This window comes from Sceloporus occidentalis, unplaced genomic scaffold (assembly GCF_023333645.1).
Source record: "Sceloporus occidentalis isolate IW3139 unplaced genomic scaffold, rSceOcc1.0.p SCAF_29, whole genome shotgun sequence".
Lineage (NCBI taxonomy): Eukaryota > Metazoa > Chordata > Lepidosauria > Squamata > Phrynosomatidae > Sceloporus > Sceloporus occidentalis.
Window position 1 is genome coordinate 2,099,881 of NW_028317009.1, and position 11,257 is coordinate 2,111,137.

Sequence of the window (11,257 nt, forward strand, 5' to 3'; positions counted from 1 at the left end):
AGACATTAGAAACACTATTGTTATCTTAAAGAGGGCACATTTCATCAGCTAATTTGCTAGATTTAGGTGATGGTACATTGTGACTCATTGTGGTGGTACATTGTGCATTAAATACCAACAAAGCCATGAATAGCAAAGTAGCCAGATAACTGAATGAAGTACCATTGAGACCTCTGCTAATTCTTCTGGTTGTGTTGATGCTGACAAACACGTTCCAACCAAGAGTTTTTTCAACTATTGACTACGTTTAGCACCCAGACACTACTTAATCATGATATTAATCACGTGTTAGCTTAGTGCATCAGGTACAGGAAACTAAAATGTACTAACACTCAATGATAGCTAATGCATTTAGTATGCGTTTTCCTCAATTTCATTCTCCAGGCCTCAGTATGGAGGAAAATTTTGCCAAGGGTCCAGTCGTATTTACCAACTCTGCAATATTCACGCTTGTCCTCCCAACACCCATGACTTCCGTGCCCAACAATGTGCAGAATACAATAGCAAACCATTCCGAGGGTGGTATTACAAATGGAAACCATACACCCGTGTGGAAGGTAAGTATCTGATGCTTATGAGGCACTTCACCATTTCTCAAAGAGAACAAAAGGTTTGCTATTTGATGTAAACTAAATATTTTGAGCACATTTTTAAAATTTTATGAACGGTGAGTGCTTGTATAGATTGCTTGTTGATCTAGTTTTGCGATAACAGCTACAGATAATGTAGTGTTTGTTGCCATCAGCTCTTGGTTTTTCCTTCTTTAGGATAGCGTGTCTTTTTCCATCTGTGGATATTAGCCACTCTGTTCAACTGTTTTGCCCCTTTTATGTGTTCTAGAGGAAAATATCTGTAAACTGTACTGCACCGCCGAAGATTTTGATTTCTTCTTTGCACTGTCCAACAAAGTTAAGGACGGAACACCTTGTTCAGCAACAGGATATGACGTCTGCATCGATGGCAATTGTGAGGTGTGACATATTGACTTCAAATTCACAGTACACTTTAATTTCTCCTCTATCATGTCTTCATGTATTAGTATTAGTAAAGTAACTGTTACTGTTTTTAAAAAAAGCATAAGAAGGTTCTACAGAACATTATGTAGATCCTTGTGGAGGCCACAGAAGTTGTTGCAGAAGACTCATGCACTCTTGCTTTGGTTTTGCTTGGAATTCTAAATTAGAACATTTTGTTTCAGACAAAGACTCCATTTTGTAATAATTAAGTATACGTTTTACAAGATTTACTAAGCAGACTAATGTGGATTTATATCACTTTTGTAACACTGATTCATCTCTGTTAATAAACATCTCTAAATGTTCTGTGGCTAAAGGTCCAGCAGGTGTAAGTCCGGCCTAGTATACAGGCTTTCAGTGGAGATCCATAAATGTGTTGTAGATGAATTCTATGATTCGATAAGTAAACAATCTCCCTGTATGTCGGCATTTTGTATATTATGTTGGCCCACATGCAAGAGTTAACAAGGTAGTAGATATAACCAACACATATTAGGAGCCATGTTGTAACGTCAGTGACTCTTATTTAATGTGTTCTTGTAGCCAAGTTTGTTTTTCTTGTTCTTATTTTTTTTTTACCTGATTAGAGACTACATTATGAAACAATACTTCCTCTTCAAGATCTGCTGAATAGCCGCCTTGTTAAACATAATTTATCATCTTCATAAAGATCTGTCTGTATCAAACATTAAAAACACTTTTCTGCTATAAATCCACCAAAAATGTTCCTAGTACAACAAAAATCCTTTTCAACTAAGTACTTAATTGTCCACATCCAGATTTGCATTATCTGGAGTTGTCGAAATATCATCTTACGGAAAGTACAAGCTGGGGAAGGGATGTTAATTTTAGCTTTGGCTCTCAGACAGCAGGAAGAAATTAGCCATTACATCCTGCGATATATTTTATGTTCCGACATTCGTAGGATTCTAACATACTTTTCATTTTGTAATTCTGGTGGCAGCTTGTAGGGTGTGATTATATACTTGGATCAAAAGCAACTCTGGATGCCTGCGGGGTTTGTAAGGGTGATAATTCGACATGTACTTTCTACAGAGGGCAGTATCTGAACCATCATAAAACCAATGGTAAGGATGTTTTAAGGCTTCCCAATACAAAAAAAATGTTTAATTTATTCCATCGCAAAACTGTCTTTACTATTTTTCATGGAATATCTGTATCGTGATGTATCTGTCACCCTAAACAATCTGTATTACTGATGGAATAGAATAGCTAACACATTCAATTGTTCACTCTAGGGTTGAAACCTCATTTGTATATGGTGAATTCTGGCAGTGCAATAAATAGGCGATAATGAGAAATACAACATTTAATTTCTATTGATCTTTAGATGGCCTTACTGTTCTTTTGCCACGATGTATGCATTGCCACAAATGCTCTATACTCCCTGTAAGTACTGGTTAGGTGACAGAGACCCTTTAACACATATGCATCAGTTGGACTCCTAGCGGTTACTGCAGATACATAGCGATAAAGTGTATGTCATGCAGGTATTAATCTCACGTGATGGAACTTTTGGATCTCACGGGTGCTATGGAAATCAGTAATGTAGCTTAGTCCCATCTCTGTACAGCTTGGAGAATTGTACCTGCTTTCTGCTGTGCCTTTGCTTGTCATAACAGTTTATTATCTGTTTCTTAATCTGTCTAGAGTATTATTCAGTGGTCATAGTACCAGCGGGAGCAAGGAGTATCCATTTCTATGAACTAGAGGTTTCAGCCAGCTACCTTGCAGTTCGGAACTTAAATAAAAAGTATTATCTTACTGGAGATTGGACAATTGATTGGCCTGGAAAGTTCTCCTTTGCCGGGACTGTTTTTAATTATCAACGGTCGTTTATGCATCCTGAAAGCTTGTATGCGGCTGGACCAACTAATGAGACATTAGTTTTGGAGGTAAGACCAGGTTCCTTATGGATATTTTAATGTATTAACTCACTGATCTTATAATATTTAGAATGTGGTCATTCTATGTTGATAATGAACAATTAAAGGACTATATTGCACTTGGCAATATTCCCCAAGCTGCGTGAAAAAGTGTTATCTCCCATCATCTCCTGCTAGCTGGTGAGCGATCATGGTATTTGCAACTTCATAAATGAGACGAATGGAAATTTGGTCCATGACACAGTAGAGAAAAATATAAGACTTTACTTTCTTGTGTCAATGGAATAGCCTTAGCAATGTCCAAATAATCGGAAATGGAGGTGCCGTTCCAAGACTCATATAAATAAAATTGTCATTAGGGTCCTCAGCATAAATAACTTATTTAGCTACACTGGTTATGGAGATTTGTGAATAATATAGTGTCTTAATACAAAATACTTGTGTCCTAGTAAAGCAGTTATATAATCTGGATTCCATACTCCTTAATAAAGTCTTAATGTATGGAAAAAAAAATGAAAGGAAAAATATGCCCCTGGCAAAGAAATTGTACAAAGCCACTAAGACATATGTATTTATGTTTTGGATGGAAAATGTTGCAGTGGCAAAGTTACCTTCGGCGCCTTCCTAGGTATAACCCAAGGCAGCACCACCTGCTTCCTCCTCTGCGCCAACGTCCTTACTGCTAAGTGCTGGGATGTGATGTCATACGTGATGTCATATCTGGGCTCTCTGCCTCTTAAGTGCATGTAGTGATGGGTAGAAATTAACTATGATGCTGTGCCGACTTGGCATTATTCTCTAGAGCGTTAATGAACCAGTTGAGGAAATCAGTGGTGCTACTGAATTAATGATTATAACATAAAAAAGAAGGGTGGTACTTATTTCTATAAGTTTTACGTGTAAGTATTATTCATCTGGCATATGCCAGGACAGGAGTTTGAGGTTTTGAACTTTAGTTGTAAATTTTATAACTCTGTGCTGTGTGGCTAGGCCTGCTGAGTGCTATATATGAAGTCAGGTGGTTTATGTCAGCTAGACCTGAAACCTCACCGAGAGCTTGGCCGTGTATAAAGAACTTCATGGGTAGAGATTTAAATACGGGCAAAACAGCAATTTGACTATGTTGATTCTGGATCTTGGCCATGTAAGTAGGCTGAATCCTCGGAGGTCCTTCCAACTTGAAGACTATATGTTTTTGGCTCAGCGTTCAGACTTTTAATGTGGAGTTTTTCGGAAACGGCTTTATTTATTATAAAGGAAACGTTTAAATTAGTGTTGGACTGGTTCCTATACCTCTAAAGTCAGTAGCTTCTAACAAAACTTTTGCCACTCCTCTTGGTGCTTTTTAATATTGATTTTCATACCGAGTACAATACAAACTACTGTAGGTTCTCAGTATATTATGCAAATCGGATCTATGGCCAACACTGTTGCCAACAAATATACTGGAGAATTTGGAACGGTGCCTGTTCTAAATAGTTCATGCTGAATAGGTTTCATATTTCCATGTACGGTACAGCTTTTAGTACTATTCAAGAATGAGTTACTTAAATGATTTAACCCTTCTATATTGCATGAGGACACAAGTACCTAGCTAATCTTTCCTTTATATAAGCATTTTAAAGCATTTTAATGTGTTGCCCCTTTATGTCTAGATTACTGGGAGGCAGAGTGGCATACAGGGGGTTAAAAGGCATCTATGGAGGCAGAGTGGCATACAGGGGGTTAAAAGGCATATCATGGGACACTCTGCCTCCAGAAAAGTCTTATGTCCCCCCTTTCGCCGGCGCATGGTGATATAAGACCCGGTGTAAGTGCCGGCAGCAGCTTAGGTTACCAGACAGGAGGATCCAGGTCCCCTGCAGTGCTGCGGGGGATCTGAATCTTAGTCTCATAGTCAGACCTCATTTGCTCTGAAAAAAACCTTGTCTTATAATCGAGCAAATACGGTATTAGGTTCCGAAAGCCTATGTGGCTACACATATTGGCCTGATAAAAGGTATTCACTACAACTCAAGACACATCTTGATGTGATATCATAAACAGTCCTCTGCATTGAGTTAAGATACATTGAATATAAGTTCATTAACGTAACAGATAACATCCATTAATGATGCAATTGTTCTCAGTGTGGCCTTGTTACAGCATTCTCAAATAGAGGTTTTGTCTTTAATTTAGCAATTTTCCATCAGAAGTATAATCTTGGCTAACAATTTTCATAAGTAAAACATCAGCACTTTTATGGATGCAAAGCTACACAATGTGCATTTTAAAATCTTAACGGCTTAAAAATGTTGTTATTGACTTGCATATAAACGTTTGGTCAATAATGACCCCTTTATTTCTGTACAGCATTTTATAAACTCATTTTATTATTCATTGGGAACATTTTTCACATTGTTCAATTCCCGCTTGCATTAATTAAAAAGTTCTATTTCTATTTTCCCAATCATAAAAGAGTGAAATACACAGAATATGGTCAGTTGTGAAGCCCTAGGCTATTTCTAGGGCTAACAATGGGATTTATTTTACAGCTTAGGTAATGGAACTTCACACATTATCTTTCCTAAATAAATAAACATTAATGTTTATATTTATAGTTGAAATTGTAAGGTTGGTTGCCTCATTGCAAAAAAAAAGACCTTGAAGACCTTCAAAGTTCATGGGAAATCTATGTAGTTGCTATCAAATAAGACCTGGTTTAGTCCCAGGTCAAGAACAATAACCAATGCGAAAGTGGAAGGAGTCCACACACAAAATTGATGTGTTTATCATTGTAGCAGTACATATCTATGTAGAATAGGAAAACCTAAGTCGTGAATCTTTTGTTTCTTTTTCTTCAAGATCCTTTATCAAGGGAAGAATCCTGGACTTGCATGGGAGTATACCCTACCCCTATCTGAAACCGAAAACCCGCCGGTTAAGAGAACACAGAGCTTTTCTTGGGTCCCTGTGTATACTGAGTGTTCTGCCACGTGTGGAGGTGGTAAGTGACAACTGAGGATGAAATAAAGAAATGTCAGCAGCAAAAAATAAATTGCTTCTAAAAACAAGGAATGATGGTTCAAACGCATGCATATTTTCTATGTTCTGTTGCATGTTCTATTCTCTAATCAGCATAATTTTTAAAATCTATTTTTTCTTTATTTCTCAACTCCAGGCATATTGTAGAATCTAATATTTTTACATCAACTTACAGGTCATATGACTGCAAAGCTGGTATGTCTACAAGATCTTCATGCCCAAGTCAATTCCAGTCTGTGTGGCGTATGGAGCAAAGTTCTTCCCGCACCCAAAGTGTGCAATACTCAGCCGTGCCCAGCATAGTGAGTTACCTTACATTTTGGTTTTCCCCGTCACTGCCTGGGTTTTAGCATTAATAAAAAAAAAATAATTTTAATTAACTGAATGGGGCAAAATAATGAAAGATCCTGAGAAAAATGCTAAGAACTTTCCCCATGGTATACATATAAGGTGTATTTTAATACATATATATATATATATATATATATATATATATATATAGCTGATGGATTTGGAGTAGGCAATCTTAATTTTGAAAGAAGGGGATACCGTGATTTGGTATAAAGATCCTTCTGTTCCTCCATTCCTTCCTTTTCTCCTCAGCTAATACCCCATTTAAATGATTATGAGCACTAATTTTCTTAACAATGAAAAATAAGGCTGCTGTAATTAAGGCATATTCCACACATTTAGCGTGCATTATTTTGGAATGCCATCCCAATGACTGATTTTGGTGCTTATTTTCAGCTGGTCAGTGGGTACATGGAGTCCATGCAGTGCATCGTGTGGTGGTGGGGAACAGATTCGTCAAATTCAGTGTGTACAAAGCACGGCTATGAACACCGAAGAATTGGTGAGCCACTCGCACTGCCCAGTAAGCACTCCAACTCAAGTGCAGACCTGCAATAGCCAAGACTGTCCAGCTGAGTGGCGTACGGGACCCTGGTCTCAGGTATCTACAACATATCATACAAGGCAGATAAAGCACACTATACCCTCAAATATTTCAGGTGGCCAAAGAAAGACATTTTAGTTTGTGGTTGGAGGTGAGGATATGGGCTTGGTCAAAGGTGAGTCTTTAAAAACACCAACATATCTTCAACTTACAATCTATTAACATAGAACGACAGAATGTGATGAAAAACATAACCTGACCCTTTCAACTAACTGCTATCATGGGAGGACGGGCAGGACAAATTATGCATTTGTGGCTCCTTCAGGAAGGCAAACAAGGAGATGATCCCCCATCACCTTCCTTTTAACCATTTTGAGCTCATAACAAAGTTGCCAGGCACCCCCAATGAGGCAGGAGGATACTGACAAGCCCTTTAGGCCTAGGCCTTTAGTCATGGGCCCTTCCTCACTGGTCCAGAGTGGCCCTATTCCAGTGAATCAAGTTTGCATTTTGATGATACATTTTAAAGAAACGATGGTGTGTTCTTTAATTCATTTGTATAACATGTCCCCTCACTCTCTCTTACAGTGCTCCAGAAGTTGTAGCAGGGGGGTCATGAAAAGAGAAGTTTATTGCAAAAGCATGAGTTCTGGAAAATATAAAGTCCTCCATGACAGTCAGTGTCACCACGAAGTGAAGCCAGAAACCACTCAGAGCTGTATGATAGCTCGATGCCAAAAGAACGACAAATTACAGTGGGTGATAACGCCATGGACTGAGGTAATTTATACAATATTACAATGGAAACATGTTAACAAAAATACCCTCATTACTAACTCCATCCTCTCTTGTGCATGTATGTGTAAAGTGCTTTGGATCTTATTAAATGTATGATATAATACAAATAACCTACAGTTCTTTTTTTTAAGAAGCACAACAGTGCTGGAGCCAGAGTTCAAGGTACTATTCCACAGGCAGAACATGTGTTACATTTTCTAGTATGTTAAACAAATAATCTTTAAAATACATGTAACTGTAACCTTTAATTACATAAAACAACACAAAATCTTTTAAAAAGCTTATTTGTTAGTAATTTTTCTATGGCGACCACCTATAAGCGCCTAGTTTTGTGTCACAATTCAGTGTTCCTGGTGAGAATTATGAATGACACAATATTTGGACATTCAGTAGTGCCAACGGGGCATTTAGTTACAAAGGTATTATATTCAGGAGACTAGGTGGAACTGCACTTTTTATAACGAGAACTCCACGCACAAGGGAGATGTATTGGATGCAGATATGGTATATGGCATCTATTCAATTACAAAAGTAGGCAACACTTAGAACTTGTTAGGTGTTGTCCTGAAGAAGGACTTAGCAAGGATGAAACGTCTGTTTCCATTGGGTTCCTTGTTTGTGCCTCAAGGATCCTAAAAGTTTATTTAAAATGTTAAACTACAACTCCCATGATCAATGACAGCTACTGAGATGGGGCCTAGTTTTACACGTATATAAAGATTATACTAATTATAAAATAATTATCATAGACTCTCTTAATTTTTTGTTTGTTTGTTTGTGTTTTATATTCAGTGTTCAATGACATGTGGTCCCGGTGTGAAAAAGCGAGAACTGAAGTGCGGAGAGAAAGATAATCACGGAAAACTGATTACATATGCTCAAAAAAGATGTCGAAGCCTCCAGAAAGTGAACATAGCGCTAGAGCAGTCATGCAATAATAAACCGTGTCCTGTGTATACACCACGCAGTGTGCTTAATGGGTGGCATGCATCTCCATGGCAACAGGTAGATACTATATATAAACAACACTATACAGACTACCGAGTAGTAGAAAAGTAGATAATACAGTTAGTAGATCATGCAGTGATCTTTGGCTAACTTTTTTAATACTATTAATCTGTTCTTAGTGCTTTCCTAGCATATTTCAAGAATGGATCATGTCATGTTTTATTAATTAGCTTAAAAACTTTAAAAACAGTCAGTATTTGCAATTTATCATGTAATCTATATGAATGTATTGATATATATATATATATGCATATGTATCTGCTCAGTGCTCGGTGACGTGCGGCGGAGGTGTTCAAACACGCAACGTACAATGTCTTCACCATGGAAGACCTGCATTGGGATGTTTGCCTCATCAAAAACCACCTACTTCACAAGCATGCAATACACACTTTTGTTCTTCTTCTGAGACGCAAGGTATTTATTTATTTCATGGAATTTTTAATACTGTAACAATATATAACTATAGCAATTGCCGGGCCCTCAAAAACAGCCAAATGTAGATGATATTTGCTAGTTACTAAAGGGTGCAATGGATTTTAATGGACATCGTAGCTTGGAAACACAACTGAGGAGACATTATGATGAACAGTTGTGCAAAGGGATAATATAATACATGAAACAGTCAGATTTATATTTCCAGACACAGCTTTAAATATATATATATATAATATAATATAACATTATTTCAGCAGAGGTAACATGCATATGACATGTAAAAGCATGCAGAACTTTACTTTCTCAATTACTTCGTTGTAAGAAAAGTCAATAGCTTTCAGCTGAATTGTTTTGATTTGCAGAACATCCGTCTTGCGTTGATTACTTCAGCTGGTGTTCCCTGGTCCCTCAGCACGGTGTCTGCAATCACAAATTTTATGGAAAACAGTGTTGTAAATCATGTACAAAAAAGAAAAACTACGGTGCTCCTCTGACCCTTTATTGACAGAATATTCCTCTAAGTTCTTTTGATCTACTTGCTGGAGATTGAATTGAATGGCGGAAGTCCACGAACACAGATTTTATCAGATTTAATTGAATGTTTCCACTTCCCGCATCCGGCTAATGGAAATACCAAGTAGTTAATTTATAATGGAATGGAATTGCATTGTGTGGTGTACCTTCAGGGAAACAAACATTGGTGACCAGCAAATGCATCCTTTGAGCCATCATGCGAAACGTGCTGGTACAATGTAGCACTTTTATCGTTAAGTTATTACCATTCTGAATTTATTTGAAAGAAAAATTCAAATGGAGATCTTGCAAATATTCTAGACTTCTTCTACTCGACTGATAAATATCCCTGTGGTAAAATTCAGTTTACGGACTGGATGGTAGAAGATGTGGACTAGAGTTTTTTCCTGCTTTTCAATGGTGTAGAATATTTTTGGCCATGCACAATTTTCTGGGGCTGTAGAAAATAATGGAGTTCTCAGGCAGGCCTTGGGCCCTCCACAATTTTTATAGTCCAGTTATACAGCCCAATAATAGAAACATTTTTGAGTTGAATATGTCCAAGATCCAGCAGTGTCCCACCCAACGATCATCTTCAAATGGAACAATGATCTTTGTTTTTATGGTTGTGAAAATTGTTACTTCAGACTTGTAGTTAGAACCTCAATCTTCTTCATTTCTAGACAACAAAAGTCATTGGAAATAGCCTGGTCAAGATCAACTTCGACTCTAAAACTTTCACTACTCCTTGGGACAATACAATGTCATATGAGGAACAATATAAAAATAGTTATTCACAGCAAAATGGTGCTTTTTTATACTTGCTGCTGGAAAAGCAAGAGTTCTGTTACATATTTTTTTTTTTTTAAAGAAAACCTACGTGTCCATTGTTGTACAAATTCACGAAAATGTATTTGTTGTTGAAATTAAATATGGTGAATGAGAGAAATAGATATCTTATTTAGAAAGGTTGTTTTTTTTTCAAATCTATAGTAAATTATTGTGCTTTTTGTAACCAAAATGCTATTAATTATAAATTCCAATGCGTGTTTTGCAAATTGTTGTTCAATTACCATGATCTCACAGAAAAGACTGTCAAGCAGGATGTTAAATATCTCTTGTGCTACTTATAAATTGTTTTAAAAGACTGCATATGAACATTCAGCACTAGAAGTTTAAATTCTAATTTCTAAATAATAAATATTTCTAAATTATTAAAAATATATTTAGGATGAAGTTGAAGTGTCAAACATGTGATGCTGTAGCAGTGTCACTCCTCCTAGATACAGCACAACAGAATGCAAATCGTTATATTAATATCCATAAAATATATAACAATGTAATATGTATAAATTATAGGAGTAAATGTAACGATTGGATTTAATCGGTTTACTGTTAAGGAATAGTAACGTATAAAATGTGATATTCAAAAAAAATCAAATATATGTATATTGATATAAATCATTATTTGTCTCATATTTAGTGCTTGTTCTAGCCTATTTTGAGTTGGAGTCCACTTCAATGGTGTTATTAATTAAATATTTATTATATAATTTAATAATATGATTAAAAGGTTTTGGTAACAAACACTCATCCGATTTCTCATATGCACTTCATATTTGTACATGGCCATCACTATAGGTTATTTGGGCACTACATAA

At 36.6% G+C, this 11,257-nt stretch overlaps 1 protein-coding gene across 1 annotated transcript in view; it reads left to right on the forward strand.

Moving 5' to 3' along the window:
- LOC149299113 (A disintegrin and metalloproteinase with thrombospondin motifs 18-like) overlaps window positions 1–9,588 on the forward strand; it is a 28,010-nt gene extending 18,422 nt beyond the window's left edge. Inside the window, exons 13-23 of the mRNA XM_089486597.1 lie at window positions 385–557; window positions 841–971; window positions 1,981–2,104; window positions 2,688–2,932; window positions 5,768–5,909; window positions 6,123–6,249; window positions 6,695–6,899; window positions 7,431–7,622; window positions 8,433–8,645; window positions 8,915–9,062; window positions 9,446–9,588. Coding sequence (XP_089342723.1) covers window positions 385–557; window positions 841–971; window positions 1,981–2,104; window positions 2,688–2,932; window positions 5,768–5,909; window positions 6,123–6,249; window positions 6,695–6,899; window positions 7,431–7,622; window positions 8,433–8,645; window positions 8,915–9,062; window positions 9,446–9,588 — 1,843 coding nt within the window. The remainder of the gene's footprint in view (window positions 1–384; window positions 558–840; window positions 972–1,980; window positions 2,105–2,687; window positions 2,933–5,767; window positions 5,910–6,122; window positions 6,250–6,694; window positions 6,900–7,430; window positions 7,623–8,432; window positions 8,646–8,914; window positions 9,063–9,445) is intronic.
- The last annotated feature ends 1,669 nt before the right edge of the window (window positions 9,589–11,257 follow it).